The sequence below is a fragment of the Ranitomeya variabilis genome, chromosome 2 (genome assembly GCF_051348905.1).
Source record: "Ranitomeya variabilis isolate aRanVar5 chromosome 2, aRanVar5.hap1, whole genome shotgun sequence".
Taxonomy (NCBI): domain Eukaryota; kingdom Metazoa; phylum Chordata; class Amphibia; order Anura; family Dendrobatidae; genus Ranitomeya; species Ranitomeya variabilis.
Genome location: NC_135233.1, coordinates 146498055 through 146517359, shown reverse-complemented (window position 1 = coordinate 146517359; position 19305 = coordinate 146498055). Strand labels below are relative to the sequence as shown.

The window sequence follows — 19305 nt, the reverse complement described above, 5'->3', positions numbered from 1 at the left end:
CACTTGAAGCTTTAAGAGATAGAATACCCATAGCGGGTAATAGCTTTTCATAGTTAGTTTATTATTGTACTTTTCTATTGAATTGCTCTATTATTAAAAGTGGGCCTGCCATGTAAATATGTTCTTGTGACGTTCAAGTGTCCGCACCTCCCATAAAGGCAAGCTCCAGTTCCACTATTAATTTGTATTAACTTGTTTTATACCATTTCAAAAATTGTATGTATTTTTGCTAAAATATTGTTGTTCTTCTTTTCCCAGTCCGGGAGTACTGGATTTAATCAGGGAGGGGGGGTGCCCCAGGGTCCTGGTCTTCACAGTAGCATTGCTTTCTTCACGGGGAGAGTGATGTTACGCTTGAAGGCAAGAAGAGATAACTGGAACCAGGCAAACACAAGCATGCAACACATTCACACTCGAGGCCACCAGGGGGAGCTTTTGATCCTATTTACTAGGTGACTCCCCATATATAAGGTAGTTTTGGAGGGAAAGGTGAGAACAGTTCCTGTCAGAGAGACAGAGGGGAAGGAAGCAGAAAGATGTGCTAGACAGATTGCCAGAAGGGAGCTTGTTGTGGAACATAAGCTGAGGCGGAGCTGGTACGATAGGAGAATAGCTGAGCAGACGTGGAGGTCTGCAGCTCCTGGCAGAAAGAGGAAACTGAGAAGAAAAGAACATCTTAAGAACAGTTCTTGCCGGGAAACAGACTGAAGCAGTCTGAGGCAGAAGAGGGTTTACGGAGCTGTGTAACCGCAGTGCAGCAGCTCCCGGAAAGAGATAAACAGAAAGCTGAATTGATTGCAGAGAGCGTGCAGGAGAGCAAAGCACAGGAAAGGATACCAGGGGGAGACCAGCCCCAAACAGGCTGTCTCCTTCTGAGGTGCAGAGACCGGTAGCCAGAACACCGAGGTTGTAAGGCCCTCTATGACTTACAGCAGAGACCGGCAGTACAGCTGAACTTCACGTTACCTGTCCGCCTTAATACCCAGGAGACACGGTGACACCTTTAGAGCCCCGGGCGTGCTAGAGTCCCTATACACTGACTCAAGTCACCAGTCACACGGGTTATGTCCTATCCTATACGGGAGACAGAGAGAGAGAGAACATCTATGAGGACCTTATCTGAAGCCATAGGCAGTAAGGGACTACAACACCACAGCGCTAGAGGAAGGCTTTGATTTCCACCTGGATAAGGGGACTCCTAACTTGCCTCCAAGCCGGCCGGACCCTGCCTGCCCTGTGATCTGGTGCCCTGGAATGTGGATGCCTGAAGGCTTCAGTAAACAAGGTAAAGAGACTGCAAACCTGCATCCTCGTTCTTTACTGTGCCATTCACCATCTTCCATCTAAACACCGGGAGCCCTGGAGATACACTTCACCTGTGGGAAGTTATACCATCTAGCTGCCATAACATCACCCCAGAGGACCCCTTAAAACAGCATCAGTCCCCACTGACCGAATACCACAGGTGGCGTCACGAACATAAACTTTATTCCCTTTAAAGACCTTACCCTTTTACATGGGCGCCCTGGGCCATGGACCGGGTCGCCACCGTGACATCCTCCTGTGAACTCAGGACCCGGTACCGAGTACCCCATGGCCCTGGCGGGGTGACTCACAGATACAGAGTGCTATTAAGTGCATGGAGTGTGTTTAAATAGATGTTACAAGAGACCAGATTTGAAGGAAAATGTTGTAAGGGCAAAACAGGAATAGTTAGAGAAGTGAGGTGACAGGCCAGTCTAAAGAAATGCATTTTTAGGGCACACTTAAACTAGAGTTTTTTGCAGTTAATTGAACTGTGCATGCCAAAGAATTGGAGAAGCATGCGAGAAGTCTTGGAGTGGGATGTTCTGATTATTGAGCATGTTAGTCTTAGGTCACTAGCAGAATGGAGGACACGTTTAAGGTGGTAGACGGCGATGTAGGGTGGTACAGAACTGTGGAGCGCTTTGTTGGTGAGAGAGATAATGTTATATTGTATTCTATAGATGAGCAACTAGGGCAATGACTAGCACAGACCGATTAGTAGAGAGATACAATAGTTCAGATGAGAATGAATAAGAGCAAAAGTTAGAGGTTTGCAGAGTAAATGATAAGAAAAGGTTGAATTCTAGAGATGTTTTTGAAGTGCAGCTGACATGAGCGAGTGAGTGATTGGATGTAGGAAGTGAAGAAAAGATCTGCGTCAATTATAACCCCCAAGATAGTGGGTGTGCTTGCTTGGGAGTTATGGTAGAACCCACAAACGTTGATGGTGATATCGGGTTTAGGAAGGTTAGTCAAGGGAGAAAACACAACCAGTACAGTTCTTGACAGATTCAGTTTTAGACAAATAGAGGACATTATGTTAGAGACTGGAGACAGACAATTCCTGGTATTTTGTAGTCATGCGGGTGAAGCGCCCCCAAGGGACGTGGGGTACTCGGGATCGGGACGGTTCTTAAAGGGGATGTGTCACAGCAGTAGTGACCCAGTCCATGGCCCTGGGCGTCCAATAAAAGGGGAATAAAGTTTATGGGATAAATGCTCATGACGCCACCTATGGTACTTGGCAATAAAGATGTTAGCTGATGCTGCTTGAAGAATCCGCTAGGGCTGAAGGTGATGCAGCAAAGTTGGTACAGCTCTCCACAGGTAGAGCTTTAGTCCCAGGGCACTTAGGTTGTAAATGATGGTGATGCTGATGGTGTAAGTGGTGCAGGGTGGATGGCGCAGTAAATAAATGTGAGGACACAGCATGGTGCAGTTTCCAATGCTTTACTCACAGTCTTAGTTTCCCCAGCTGGGGTGCTCTGTCCTTCAGATTTGTGGCCCAGACAGCTCTCAAGCAATTTGGATTCACTTTCCAGAACCCTCTTTCTATATTCCTTTCTCTGGACGTCTCTCTGCACTGGCTTTGCCTCACCTGCCCTGCGCCTGCCACACAGTGTTCCAAACCAGCAGCCTCGGATCTTGTCGGGCATCGAGCTCTAAGTCCCTCTGGATCCTATATGGCTGCCTTTTCAGCGAATGTGTGCAGATGTGACTGTGCTTCCTGCAAAAGCCACAGTCTCTGGTTATTTAGCTGAGTCCTTAGTTTCTCCACTAGAATGGGTCTTGTCCCCTTGCCTGCGACCTGCTCCCTCCACCTGACTCTGGTCAGCATGAATACGAGCCCCACGGGTGGACTTCTCACTACCCGTGCCTCTAGGACCCCTTCTGGGAGCTTCCTTCTGCTTCTCCCTCTCACTTCTCTATTGTTTTTCAGGAGCTGCAGATCCTCACTTCTGCTCAGCTCCTCCCTTCTCACAATCTAACTCACTTTCGCTCCTAATTAGCTCATCCTCTACCTACCCCATCCACTCTTCCAACACCCTTTCTTATCCAGCCTGGGATGAGTCCTTCCTCCCTTAGGGTACGCCCAGGTGCCCTAACTGAAGTGTCTAATGTTGGATGCAGGTGTAGGGTTCTGTGCCGTGCCCCCTCCTTACCTGAGAGTGCTATACCAAACCTCTGGATAAGGTGCAGTACTCTGTGGCGACTGGACCCTCAGGGGTGCCACACGAGGGTGATGTCAGGAGGTGATGTATAACTGGATGTCATTGTCATAGACATAGCACTGGAAACCAAGAGGTCTCTGACGTCACTGCTTGGTCTCAACCCCGTGTGACTACCCTTCTTGCCTCCAACTTGCTCCATCGATTATCTGCTGACTCCATTGCCCCAGCCCAAGGGTCCCTGTGTAAGCCCAGATCCCTATACAGCAGTGAAAGGGTGAAATCCAGAAACTCTGTGATCTGGTAAACTGAGTGTCTTGTGCTAAGCTTGTCTATGGAAGCTTTGCTAACAGCTGCCAGGCTTACAGTGCAACTGTGGCACCCTAGTTGTCCAGTTAGCCTCAGATGTCATTTTATTACCAGTATCCCACATAGATGGTAAAGTTCTTACTAGATCATCAAATTATTCAGAATCTGTGTATTTTTGTTTGTTTGTTTTAGCCTTAATTTTAATTTGTGACATTTTATTACCAGAGGATTTACAAATTTACACCAAACTCTTATTATTTGAATAGTTTTTATTGACTGATTAAATAGCAAAATGATAGTTTCATATGAGAATTTAATATCAGTAAAGACGTGAGACCTAAAATTTCAGTTAACTAGATTTAGCCTGGATTCAGATTGCCGTATTCATGGTCTGTATAAAATGCCTAAACTGCCTGCAATGTAAGTTCGATAAGGAGACCCATGGTCAGTCAGGGCATGGCTCCATATACAGTTCATATGCAGACTGTGAAATATGGCCATCTGTCCCTAAGGATCATTCTAAAAAGTAAACCATGTAAATTGGGGAAACTCAACTAAGACATGCATTGCTTTGTCTAAAACACCCTAAGCAAAACCAAAGAAATGGTCTGACACACCTGTTGACATAAGTGCAATGTGTAGGTACACATTCACACTGGCGAATTAATAGGCAAAACCTAGGCTAAAAACAATGAGCAAATACCCAACAGTAAATAAATAAATACTAGTAGTACTAGTAGTAGCGTTTCTTAGTTTACACTATTTGGTCAAAAAAGTGTGAAAGCCATCCAAAGTGACAAGGTATACTTAATCAGGATGGTCCCTAATGTTAGTATTTCATCTTACTTTGTGCCAGCAGGCCTCAAAATAGGCGAGGGGAGAGCAAGACCTAGATGTAACAGCTGCCCACCTGCCTATGGAAAACTATATAGACAAGATGCCCAGCCCAAGAAGGTAGGTAGACACTCCTATGTCTACAAAGTACAAGGAGCTAAAGCAAAATATTTGCTATTACTATTTATTTAATTACTTACTGCGGGGTTTTTGCTCATGGTTTTTATTCTAGGTTTTATCTATTAATGGTCACAGTGTGAATGTGCCCCTACACATTAGCGTATTTGCTAATTGTTTTTATCCTAGGTTTTGGCTAAAAGATCCTAAGAAGTGATCAACTATGACTAGTTAGATGTTACTTTATTCGATCTTCTGAAGTATCTACCACTTGCAATACTTTTCATAGTTCAGCATCTTTCCCAGTTTCGTTCCTGAAAGATATTTTTCAAACATTGCATCCACCACTTTGCTCTGATCCTCAGTAAAATAATTCTTCCAGTCACCAATCTCTCCTATTGAGATAAAAAGTGCAAAATATTATCTTCAATGTGAGAAACAAAAGTATGACTGAAATGACAACACAATGAATTATAGCAAGCGTAAAAGTATAACTAGTCATAAGAAAATGGCAGCTTGTATTCTGACGACTGATATTTATAGCAATTTGTAGATTCCCATTCTTCAAATTCTATCAGATTGTTATGAAACCCAAGAGTACCACTGAACTAGAAATACTAGACTCAGAGATGGACATACCATTGGTGAAGCCTGTGCAGCAGCTCAGGGGCCCAAGAGGTAAGGGGGCCCATATCTACCTCCAAAGCAGATGAAATTGTGCATTATGATGAGTTATTGGACTGCAAAGGGCCCATGTATTGTGCTTGTACAGGAGTCCTTTTCTGTCTGGGTCCTCTCTTGACTAGACATTACATTAGTTAGTAGTAAACTGTGAATATTGCCTTCTTCCTTCTAGAAAGATACAATCTTCACCACAAGGATGTGTGTAGCAATGCAACTACATATATTCCTCATATACCGCATTTTTGGACTATAAGACCCAGGTTTTTGCTCCAAAAATGTAGAGGAAAATTGGAGGTGTGCCTTATAGTCTGGATTTACCAGCTCTGGCTGTGGTGGGGCGGTGGGGGAGCGGCAGCAGCGGAGCCCATGGGCAAGGAGGGCAATGAATATTAATTTCCTTCAGCTTGTAAGCAGCGCATGACATCCCTGCCATGTGCTGCTTACAAGCATAAAGCAGCTGCTGGCACCGGAACAAGACGCTGCGAGGGGGCGGAGTAAGGTAACTGTAATGGCTGTGTAATGGTTTGGGTTTTTTAATGTTTTTCTGAGGGGGCCATGCATACCAGGATAAGGATGAGAGGGCCCATACACATCAGGATGGGGATGAGGACACCATGCATGCCAGGATAGGGATGATGGGGCCATGGACACTAGGATGGGGATGAGAGGGGCCATGCATACCAGGATAAGGATGAGGGGGCTATGTGTACCAGGATAGGGATGAGGGTGCCATGCATACCAGGATGGGGATGTAGGAACCATATTTACCAGGATAGGGCATTTTAAGCACAGAACTGATGACATTTTTTGCTTCAATTTTTTCATCCTAATTTCCTCCTCTAAAACCTAGGTACGTCTTATGGTACGGTGCGTCTTATAGTCCGAAAAATACAGTAACTCCATTTTGTCTGCTTTTATGCGGTTTTTTTATGTCAAATGATGTTTAAAGCTACCAATTGCTCCTTAAGAAAATATGGTAAGAAAAAGGCCCAGTCTGGCATAAAATGTTGGCAATGTTACCCAGAAACCCCATAGTTATAGGAATATGTACGGTATAAATTAATAAACAAGGCAATATAGTTATATCCACATTTGTATGTCATGGATTTTTTTGGAACACATTATCAAAATGGAAATCATTTTGCTATTTACTTAAAGGGAATCTTTCTACCCCATCTGAGGGCAGCATGATGTAGGGGGCAGAGATCGTGATGCCAGTGATGTGTCATTTACTTGGCTGTTTGCTGTACTTTTGATAAAATCACTGTGTTGTCGACTGCAGATATACCAGTTCTCTGAATGCAGAGCTATGTATTGATTGGTAGCTTTCTGTGTACTCTGTGCATAGGCAGAAAGCTGACAATCAGCAGTATGGGTTGGGTTATACAGCGTTGATAAATATAGGGAACTACGGGGCAGCAGGTTTACTAATCCTCTAGTGTTGTTCTCCTAATAATGAGACAGATGTTTTATCAAAACTATAGCAAGCAGCCCAGTAAGTGACACAACACTAGAATCAGGGTCTCTGTCTGTGCATTATGCTGTTCTCAGATTAAGTGGCAAAAAGTTGGTGGCAGATTTCATTTAATATTTGAAGTGGTGTTGTTTTCTTTAAAGGAGATGTCCAGCCTCAGGGTACACATCTGCCATCGCTTTATTTGACTGCAGCAGACTTGTAAATCCTCACAGTGCCGACACTAGGAGAAGGCGGTTATGTGACTGCAAGTATTACATTTCCATACTATCGGCCACATTCCAACTAGTCATGACTGTCCTTGCTCAATACTCTTGTATTGCCTGAGGCCATGCATGTTTAGTCCAGTATTCACTAATTGTCCAAAAATCGGGTCTTTAAGTTCAGAGATAACTGTTGGCGATAATAATGGCACAATGAGTGAAATTATTAACATGTGGAGAGAATCATCACCACTTCACAGATCTTAATCAAATGACAGAATTCACATTTTTTTCTCTGTTTTCATGCTCTTAACCTAGCAATTTAAATGTTATGTGACGTTTATCATATGGTTTGCTCACTTCAAAAAAAGGAGGAAAGGACATTACAGCAACGATAAGCACACGTGTCTGTAAATATAAAAAACTTATTGGTACTATACTATATACACTATGCTAAAATTATTAAACAAACTAACATACATACTAACAAACTAACATACATACTAACAAATTAACATACATACATACATACTAACAAGCTAACATACAACATACATAACAATACAATACACAACAACGAAATACCCACAACATTGACACCGACAAAAAATAATGACGATGATTGTATGACGCCTGCTATAGTTATCCCTATCCCTATGATATATCTCAGGTTTCTGGATCCCATATTATGGACCAGATCTTAGTAGTATGGTATATTGGTTAGCTATTTTGAGGCATTACCTGTATTATATATTGCTCATTATTATTATTATTATTACTATTATTATTATCATTTATATATTATATACTACTTTGTTTCATTGCATCATTTATATATGCCATACATTATGCATTTGTACTTTATTGGTAATCTGTGATGCTTCTCTAATATTCTTATCTGCCATATCTTTACTTATTACACAGTGATGCTTTTTTTCAGGTTCTGGTTACCAAGTTAAGATTGCTGGACACATTTCATGAAAAATATAGTGGGTGTCATGCAGTCATTATCATTATTTTTATTGGGTGTCAGTGTTGTGGGTATTTTGGTCTTATTTGATTGTAACCCCTTCAAGACATGCGCCATAATAGTACTGCACATTTCGTGTCTCCCCTTTGATGTGTCCTCCGGCGCTGAGCCCACATATTTCCTGGCACATGCCAGCTGTTTTGAACAGATGACATGTGCCTCTAACTGCCGCGGGTGGAATCGAGATCCACCCGTGGCTGTTAACCCGTAAAATGCCACTGTCAATCCTGCCCATCGGTGACCCAGTCACGTGATCGCGGGTCACCGATGGGTTGGCATGACAACCAGAGGTCTCCAACAGACTTCTATGGTTGTCACTGCCGGATTGCTATGAGCACCGCCCGGTGGTCAGGGCTCATAGCAAGTCAGCAATTCTGCTACATACAGGTGATCTGATTATCACCTGTTTGTAGCAGAGCCGATCGGGTTATGGCAGCTTCTAGTCTCCCATGGAGACTATTGAAGCATGCCAAAAGTAAAAAAAAATGTTTTTATCAATAAAAAAATATATAAAAATTCAACGGTAATCAGTGTCGCGAAAAAAAAAAGTAAAAATGCCAGAATTATGTTTTTTTTTTTAATGCAATAATGGGTGATCAAAAGATCGTATCCACACGAAAATGGTATCATTAAAAATGTCAGCTCAGCACACAAAAAATAAGCCCTCACCCAACCCAAGATCACGAAAAATGGAGACTACTGGTCTCGGAAAATGACCCAATTTTTTTTTTTTTTAACAAATTTAGGATTTTTTTTCACCACTTAATTTAGAAAGAACCTAAACATGTTTGGTGTCTGTAAACTCATAATGACCTAGAGAATCATGATGACAGGTCAGTTTAAGGATTTTGTGAACATGGTAAAAACAAATCCAAAAACAGTTGTGGAATTGCACTTTTTTTGAAATTTCACTGTACTTGGATTTTATTTCACCATTTTCCAGTACACGATATGTTAAAACCAATGGTGTAATTCAAAAGTACAACTCGTCCCACAAAAAACAAGCCCTCACATGGCCATATCGATGGAAAAATAAAAAAGTTATGGCTCTGGGAAGAAGCGGAGCAAAAAACAGAAACTCAAAAACGAAAAAGGGTTCCGTCATGAAGGGGTTAATATGGAGTATGTAATATGGTCTCAATATCATTACTGAAATGCCCTTTCCTCCTTCTTTGTTGTATTCGAGTTTCGCTTATTGTCATGCCCATGGGTTGTTCACTTGTCACAATACCATATATAAACATTTAGTTCCAGAAATATTTGGATAATGACACAAGTTTTGGTATGAGCGCTGTTTACCAAAACATATTCAAGATACATCTCACCATAATGGTCTGTAATGGATTTAATCACACATAATTTCACCCAGAGATTATACTCAAAAAGGTCGTAAAAATATATTTAAAGTCATATCAGGTGTAATACTTTTTTAAACATATACATACTTCATTATCAAGTTTCCCATAGGAAACATGACTTGAGGTATATGGTGCTAATTTTCTTTTGCATTGGTGCACTGAGATGTACACTACTGATGAGATGCATATGTTAGGACTATAGCTACCTTGGTATCCCCATAGTGAGGAACAGTGCGACTCATTGTTTCTGACAACTATTATATATGGTTATGACACAGATTGCTTATCTGTCATGGGTCTACCGCAATAGAGAGGAGCCAGAAGACTGCAGCGTCTGATTTCTCCTACTCCTGCACTGATTAGAAGCACTTCAAACAATATAAATTTATTTTAGCAGTGCAGGGGTTAATTTCAGTTGAGAGCTCCTGAAGTAACACTCAGTGCCCAGGCTCTCAGCTGGGCACTGTTAGCCACTCCCATCTCCTATATAAACTGGTCCCTGGCTAGCACTCATTGTCAGAGCAGCTTATGCTGCGTGTCTGGAGTATGTTGATTATTATTAGAGAAGGCGTTTGGTAGATTTATCTGTGACTGTTGCTAGGTTTTCAGTGTGTGACATGTCCCTTTCCTCTCCTACTTTGGTTTAACCACATCCTTCACTCCCCGATGAATTCCTCTGTTATATGTATGAGTATATTTGTATATTTGGTATTTTTCGTTACCCCTTTTCGTACTACCTTGTTAGTCTGTTTGGTGTACTACAGTACACTGCTACTCCCCTCTTCCCTGAAGCGGATTCAGGAGCTAAGGCAAGGTACGTGGCCCCAGCGTCTTCACCATCAGATGTAATCTGGGGAGCGGGGCGAGCTAGGGCGCCCCTAGCATTAGGGACAGAGAAGGAGCCCCTGGTCCCGGGACACCCAAAAACAGAGCCGTGACATTATCCATATCATCTTGCCTTACTATGTTCTTATTTAACCTCACTGATGGAATATATCTTATACTGGCATTCTGTGTATAGATGAGTCATTACTAGGGTTGAGCGACTTTCATTTTTTAAGATCGAGTCGGGTTTTGTGAAACCCGACTTTGTCCAGAGTCGAGTCGAGTGCAGTCGGCCGATTATCGCTAAAAGTCTGGGATCGACCGAAACACGAAACCCAATGCAAGTCAATGGGGAAGCATAGTCGGCAGTGAGTGAAGGCCAGGAAAACACCTACAGTGCCCATTTTAATGCCAAAAACATCCATTCTTGTTTCTGAAGCTTGTCAATCTTAATTAACTTTATAATAATAGTTGTTCAATGGAACTTGGGGGTCATTTGGCAAATTTGTGGGGGGTAGGGCTGGTTCAAGGTTTTAGTGGGCCCATGAATCGTGGACTATGTCACGGCGGTGGAGCAGGGAGAGGTAAGTATTTCAACGTTGCGAGTGCTGTGATCCTGAGCAAGCAGGGGGGCACACTTGTTCGCATTGGCACTGGCACAGGGCCCCTCAAAGTACAGCGGTGTGTTTGCACGGCGGGGGCGCCTCCCACCAGCAGCGACACTTTTGCGTACTCTGAGGGCCCCTGTGCCAGTGACGTCGCCAACGAGTATGCCCCCCCCACCTGATGAAGGAACCTGCACTTTCATCTGCACCTTCCTCTTTGTCCCTGTGTAAGGTGGTATAACATGCGGGAAGGGGAACCTTACTTTCAGCAGGGTCAGATTCTGGCTGTGTAGAGTGCAAGGGGAATGTAGTGGTCTAGGTCAATGTACCAGCAGACTCATCTAGCAGTGGCTGGGCAATAGGCAGGATGAGGAGGAAACAGATATAGGGCCAAAGAATAAAGTAGGCTACATGCAGTTCAAAATTGGTAACAGGACTAAACAGGCGGCATTGCTTTGTTCAGTGGAGTAGCAAACCCAGGAGCAGCAGACACTGTTTTAAGGGCCCAAACACACTAATAGGCCAAATGCAGTTTAATATCTGATACTTTAGGCCAAAAGCCTAAGACTGAAGCTCAGCTTTATTCAGTTGAGGGCAAACACCAGGGAGGGGCGGACACCGTTAGTAGGCCCTAACCACCAATTTTTAAAAACACAGCACTTAATGAGAGCCAGAAGGTTGAAGCTCAGCTTTATTCAGTTGAGGACAAACACCAGGCAGGGGCAGACACCGTTAGTAGGCCCTAACCACCAATTTTTAAAAACACAGCACTTAATGAGAGCCAGAAGGTTGAAGCTCAGCTTTATTCAGTTGAGGACAAACACCAGGGAGGGGCAGACACCGTTAGTAGGCCGTAACCAAAGTTGAAGGCCAAATGCAGTTTAATTTCTGATACTATAGGCCGAAAGCCAGAAGGTGGAAGCTCCGATTTAGACAGTGGAGGACAATTTGAATTAGGGACTGCAGACAGACTTAGTAGGCTGTCCCCTGTGGACCATGCATCCACCACATTAACCCATTGCGCCTTAATGGACACGTAATCTTCCGTGGCCATGCCTACAGGTCCATGCGTCTGTTGTCAGGTGCACCTTTGTACTCACAGATTGCCAGAGTGCATGGACAATGCGGTCTTTTACATGCTGGTGGAGGGTTGGGATGGCTTTTCTCGCAAAAGAAGTGTCGACTGGTTAGCTTGTAGTGGGGTACAGCGTAGTCCATCATGGCCTTATTAATAGTAAATAAAATATATAACTAGGCTCTATGAACTTTTAAATAGGTTCCAGGGGTACACGGGCAGCATTGGTGTGGTCAGTGGAGGAGTATTGCAAGTAGGGGCCGCAGACAGGCTAACAAAGGCCTAAAATAACAAACAATAGGCAGGCATGGCAGTTTTAAATCGGTTACATGGATACACAGGCAGGCAGCATTGTGGTCAGTGGAGGAGTATTGCAAGTAGGGGCCGCAGACAGGCTATCAAAGGCCTAAAATAACAAACAATAGGCAGGCATGGCAGTTTAAAATCGGTTACATGGATACACAGGCAGGCACTCCAGGCAGCATTGTGGTCAGTGGAGGAGTATTGCAAGTAGGGGCCGCAGACAGGCTATCAAAGGCCTAAAATAACAAACAATAGGCAGGCATGGCAGTTTAAAATCGGTTACATGGATACACAGGCAGGCAGCATTGTGGTCAGTGGAGGAGTATTGCAGGTAGGGGCCGCAGACAGGCTATCAAAGGCCTAAAATAACAAACAATAGGCAGGCATGGCAGTTTTAAATCGGTTACATGGATACACAGGCAGGCACTCCAGGCAGCATTGTGGTCAGTGGAGGAGTATTGAAAGTAGGGGCTGCAGACAGGCTATCAAAGGCCTAAAATAACAAACAATAGGCAGGCATGGCAGTTTTAAATCGGTTACATGGATACACAGGCAGGCACTCCAGGCAGCATTGTGGTCAGTGGAGGAGTATTGCAAGTAGGGGCCGCAGACAGGCTATCAAAGGCCTAAAATAACAAACAATAGGCAGGCATGGCAGTTTAAAATCGGTTACATGGATACACAGGCAGGCAGCATTGTGGTCAGTGGAGGAGTATTGCAGGTAGGGGCCGCAGACAGGCTATCAAAGGCCTAAAATAACAAACAATAGGCAGGCATGGCAGTTTTAAATCGGTTACATGGATACACAGGCAGGCACTCCAGGCAGCATTGTGGTCAGTGGAGGAGTATTGAAAGTAGGGGCCGCAGACAGGCTATCAAAGGCCTAAAATAACAAACAATAGGCAGGCATGGCAGTTTTAAATCGGTTACATGGATACACAGGCAGGCACTCCAGGCAGCATTGTGGCAAGTAGAGGAGTATTGCAAGTAGGGGCCGCAGACAAGCTATCAAAGGCCTAAAATAACAAACAATAGGCAGGCATGGCAGTTTTAAATCAGTTACATGGATACACAGGCAGGCAGCATTGTGGTCAGTGGAGGAGTATTGCAGGTAGGGGCCGCAGACAGGCTATCAAAGGCCTAAAATAACAAACAATAGGCAGGCATGGCAGTTTTAAATCGGTTACATGGATACACAGGCAGGCACTCCATGCAGCATTGTGGTCAGTGGAGGAGTATTGCAAGTAGGGGCCGCAGACAGGCTATCAAAGGCCTAAAATAACAAACAATAGGCAGGCATGGCAGTTTAAAATCGGTTACATGGATAAACAGGCAGGCAGCATTGTGGTCAGTGGAGGAGTATTGCAGGTAGGGGCCGCAGACAGGCTATCAAAGGCCTAAAATAACAAACAATAGGCAGGCATGGCAGTTTAAAATCGGTTACATGGATACACAGGCAGGCAGCATTGTGGTCAGTGGAGGAGTATTGCAAGAAGTGTCTGACACAGTTAGTACTCCCAAAAAATAAATAGATGTTAATGTCTCGCAAAACAACTATAAATAAAAAAAAGGGTGGCATGCTTAGGTACAGGGGTGGGCTCATCTGCAGAGTTTATGACAAAGTAATTTGGCAGTAAATTAGTATTTACTGGTGTCAATATACGACACTGACCCAGACTACTGTAACTATCATCATAGATGTCAACAAATTGGTATTGATTGTCAGTGCCAGGCATTGAATGATGTCAGCGCATAGACTAAACATTGGTGGAGCTGTACAAGATAATTTGGCACGTGGTAGAGCACAGTTTCAGCTGGGGGGGGGGACTCTCTTGTGGCCGGCGGTACCGCCCCAGGGCCCCTCATGTTACAACGGTGTGTCTGACGTTGGGTGCGCACCACCACCGCCAGAGACACTACATTGTACTATGAGGGACCCAGTGGCAGTGCCGTCGACCAAAAGCGAGCACACCCACCTCTTCTGACAAACAGCACTGTAACTAACGGGTGCTTGCGCCAAGTGTCGAGAGTGAGACAACGGCCCCGTGGGGGGAGTTTTCCCATTGGGGGAGGTGTAAACATGTCGTATGCTGGTCAAACAGCTGCTGCAAATTAAGAGATTTTAACACTCAGTAAGACCAGTCCACAAGCAAGACCTTTTTATAGGAAAGCTAGGTGTCAGCCGGGAAAGGTGGGGCAAAATAATTTGAAATCCAGGAGTGGTTCATTTTAATGAAGGTGAGATCATCCACATTTTGGGTAGCCAGACGAGTCCTTTTTTCGGTTAATATTGAACCAGCAGCACTGAATACTCTTTCTGATAGCACACTAGCTGCTGGGCAAGCAAGCTCCTGCAACGCATATTCTGCCAATTCAGGCCAGGTGTCTAATTTGGATGCCCAGTAATCAAATGGGAATGACGGTTGAGGGAGAACATCAATAAGGGCTGAAAAATAGTTAGTAACCATACTGGACAAATGTTGTCTCCTGTCACTTTGAATAGATGCTGCAGTACCTGTCCTGTCTGCGGTCATTGCGAAATCACTCCACAACCTGGTCAGAAAACCCTTCTGTCCAACGCCACTTCTGATCTGTGCACCTCTAACACCTCAGCCCTGTAGCCCGCTGCAGCTCGTGTGAGAACCATCACCGGCGCTGTGTGCTGGGAATGCCTGAATCAAACGGTCTACAAGAGTAGCTTGTTTGGTTGCTAATATTTGTTCGAGGTTCTCATGTGGCATAATATTTTGCAATTTGCCTTTATAGCGAGGGTCAAGGATGCAGGCCAACCAGTAATCGTCATCGCTCATCATTTTAATAATGCGTGGGTCCTTTTTGAGGATACGTAAGGCATAATCCGCCATGTGGGCCAAAGTTCCAGTTGGCAAATCTGCGGTTGTGCTGGTTTGAGGGGCAGTTACAGGCAAATCTACGTCACTTGTCTCCCTTACAAAAACAGAACCCGGCCTTGCAACGCCACTAAGTTCTGTTGGCCCAGGAGAAGCTTCCTCAGTAAAAAAGTACTCATCCCCATCATCCTCCTCGTCCTCCTCCTCCTCTTCGCCCGCTACCGCGTCCTCTACACGGCCCTGACCAGACAATGGCTGACTGTCATCAAGGCTTTCCTCTTCCTCGGCTGCAGACGCCTGCTCCTTTATGTGCGTCAAAATTTGCATCAGCAGACGCATTAGGGGGATGCTCATGCTTATTATTGCGTTGTCTGCACTAACCAGCCGTGTGCATTCCTCAAAACACTGAAGGACTTGACACAGGTCTTGTAGCTTCGACCACTGCACACCTGACAACTCCATGTCTGCCATCCAACTGCCTGCCCGTGTATCCTCCCACAAATACATAACAGCACACCTCTGTTCGCACACTCTCTGAAGCATGTGCAGTGTGGAGTTCCACCTTGTTGCAACGTCGATGATTAGGCGATGCTAAGGAAGGTTCAAAGAACGCTGATAGTTCTGCATACGGCTGGAGTGTACAGGCGAACGGCGGATATGCGAGCAAAGTCTGCGCACTTTGAGGAGCAGGTCGGGTAACCCCGGATAACTTTTCAGGAAGCACTGCACCACCAGGTTTAAGGTGTGAGCCAGGCAAGGAATGTGTTTCAGTTGGGAAAGGGCTATGGCAGCCATGAAATTCCTTCCGTTATCACTCACTACCTTGCCTGCCTCAAGATGTATAGTGCCCAGCCATGACTGAGTTTCTTTCTGCAAGAACTCGGACAGAACTTCCGCGGTGTGTCTGTTGTCGCCCAAACAATTCATTGCCAATACAGCCTGCTGACGCTTGCCACTAGCTGTCCCATAATGGCACACCTGGTGTGCAACAGTGGCAGCTGCGGATGGAGTGGATGTGCGACTGCGGTCTGTGGACGAGCTCTCACTTCTGCAGGAGGAGGAGGAAGAGGAGGAGGAGGGGGCGAACGCCTACAGCCAACTCTTTCCTTGACCGTGGGCTAGGCAGAACTGTCCCAATATTGCTGTCCCCTGTGGAGCCTGCATCCACCACATTCACCCAGTGTGCCGTGATGGACATGTAGCGTCCCTGGCCATGCCTACTGGTCCATGCATCTGTTGTCAGGTGCACCTTTGTAGTCACAGACTGCCTGAGTGCATGGACGATGCGGTCTGTAACATGCTGTTGGGGGGCTGGGATGGCTTTTCTAGAAAAGAAGTGCCGACTGGGTAGCTCGTAGCGTGGTACAGCGTAGTCCATCAGCGCTTTGAAAGCCTCGCTTTCAACTAACCGGTAGGGCATCATCTCTAATGAGATTAGTCTAGCAATGTGGGCGTTCAAACCCTGTGTACGCGGATGCGAGGATGAGTACTTCCTTTTCCTAACAAGAGTCTCATGTAGGGTGAGCTGGACTGGAGAGCTGGAGATCGTGGAACTAGCGGTGGTGCCGGTGGACATGGGTGAGTGAGAGAGGGTTGGAGATGGTATTCTTGCCGGTGCCCTACATGCAGTGTTTCCTACTACTAACCTGGTGATTCCCTGACTGCTTTGGCCTGGCGACGAAAGCTGCACAGATACTGCAGGTGGTGTGGGAAATGGTCGGCTTACAGGGAGGGAAGGGATGTAGCGTTGCTGACTAGCTTCATTGGCCGAGGGTGCTGCAACCTTTAGGGACGTTTGGTAGTTAGTCCAGGCTTGCAAATGCATGGTGGATAAATGTCTATGCATGCAACTTGTATTTAGACTTTTAAGATTCTGACCTCTGCTTAAGGTAGTTGAACATTTTTGACAGATGACTTTGCGCTGATCATTTGGATGTTGTTTAAAAAAATGCCAGACTGCACTCTTTCTACTATCGGATACCTTTTCAGGCATTGCAGACTGAGCTTCTTTAACCGGATGGCCACACTGTCCTCCAACTGGTTTAGGTTTTGCCACGCGTTTTTGGCCAGATACGGGCCCGGTAGATGGAACCTGTTGTGATGTTGATGCCTGCTGCGGCTCCTCCTCCACTTCAGAACTACTGCCGCCTGCACCCTGTTCCCCCAATGGTGCCAATCGGGGTCCACAACTGGGTCATCTATGACCTCCTCTTCTATGTTGTGTGCAACTTCGTCTGTGTCACCGTGTAAGCCGGTGGTATTGCGTTCGTGACGGAGCACCATAGTCTCCGCTGGTTTTGATTCTGCCTCAGTACACTGCGAGGGCAATGTTCTGGTCTGAGTCAAAGGAACAGCATAGTAATCTGGCTGTGGCTGTGCATCTGTGCACTCCATGTCCGATTCAACTTCTAATGGGCATAGCCTGTTAACTGTTTCACTGTGTAACCCAGGAACGGTATGTGTAAAGAGCTCCATGGAGTAACCTGTTCTGTCGACTGACGCATCCTTCACTGTTGTTTTTAGTGAAGGACACAAGGAAGCGACTTGTTCCTGACCGGGAGCATCCACTGACGATGCACTGCTCTGACATTTGGCACTTTCCGAGGAGGAGGCGAAAGAGTTAGAGGCAGAGTCAGCAATGAAAGCCAATACTTGTTCCTCCTGCTCCGGCTTCAAAAGTGGTTTTCCTACTCCCAGAAAAGAGAGCGTTCGAGGCCTTGTGTAGCCAGACAACGAACCTGGCTCAACAACTCGAGACTTAGGTGCTGTACTGCTTTTACCACGACCACCTGATGCTCCACCACCACTACCATCATTACCAGCTGACAATGACCGCCCACGGCCACGACCTCTTCCACTAGACTTCCTCATTGTTTGCAAAACGTAACCAAAGTAACGCTATTTGTTACTGTAAAACAACTTATCAGGTGAACTCAAACTTCTGTAGGATTTATATATACCTTTATAGGTGCCTGACACTGAAAGGAAAATCAGGCCCAATGTTACACACTAGGTTTTCTGTGCCCCAATAATTTGAGACAGATGGCACACACAGGACCAGCACTCAAGCAGAAATGCCAATCTTAATCTCCCACTATTTTTTTTTTTTTTCTGGGAGAATTTACCCTAAAAAAAAAAAAATGGGCAAGTATTACACAGTGTTTTCGGTGCCACACAATGAGAGACAGATACCACACACAGCAATGGCACGGAGGCAGACTTGCCAATATTTATCTCCCACTAATTTTTTTTGGGGAAAAGGGAGAATGTACCCCCCCCCAAAAAAAAAATGGCCAAGTATTACACAGTGTTTTTGGTGCCACACAATGACAGACAGATGCCACACACAGCAATGGCACGGAGGCAGACTTGCCAATATTTATCTCCCACTAATTTTTTTTTGGGAAAAGGGAGAATTTAGCCAAAAAAAAAAAAAATGGCCAAGTATTACACAGTGTTTTCGGTGGCACACAATGACAGACAGATGCCACACACAGCAATGGCACGGAGGCAGACTTGCCAATATTTATCTCCCACTAATTTTTTTGGGGGAAAAGGGAGAATGTACCCCCCAAAAAAAAAAAAATGGCCAAGTATTACACAGTGTTTTTGGTGCCACACAATGACAGACAGATGCCACACACAGCAATGGCACGGAGGCAGACTTGCCAATATTTATCTCCCACTAATTTTTTTGGGGGAAAGGGAGAATTTAGCAAAAAAAAATAAAAAATGGCCAAGTATTACACAGTGTTTTCGGTGGCACACAATGAGAGACAGATACCACACACAGCAATGGCACGGAGGCAGACTTGCCAATATTTATCTCCCACTAATTTATTTTTTGGAAAAGGGAGAATGTACCCCAAAAAAAAAAAAATGGCCAAGTATTACACAGTGTTTTCGGTGCCACACAATAAGAGACAGATACCACACACAGCAATGGCACGGAGGCAGACTTGCCAATATTTATCTCCCTGCAGTTATCTCAGAAAAGTATGGCAGGCAGCTATAAAAAGGACTGCTGCACACAAAAGTGTGGACAAACACACAAGATAGCTGTGCAGAAAAGAAGGAAAAACAGGATTTGTGCTTTGAAAAAAGCAGTTGGTTTGCACAGCGGCGTACACACAGGCACAGCAACGCAGCTATCAGGGTCAGGG

General features: G+C 45.0%; 1 protein-coding gene across 2 annotated transcripts in view; it reads right to left on the bottom strand.

Moving 5' to 3' along the window:
* Positions 1 to 4047: 4047 nt before the first annotated feature.
* Positions 4048 to 19305, bottom strand: part of LOC143804701 (sulfotransferase 6B1-like) — a 93890-nt gene continuing 78632 nt past the window's right edge. For both annotated transcript variants that reach the window (XM_077283061.1, XM_077283062.1), the window contains one exon: positions 4048 to 5131. In XM_077283061.1, coding sequence (XP_077139176.1) covers positions 5001 to 5131 — 131 coding nt within the window. In that variant the 3' untranslated portion in view covers positions 4048 to 5000. The remainder of the gene's footprint in view (positions 5132 to 19305) is intronic.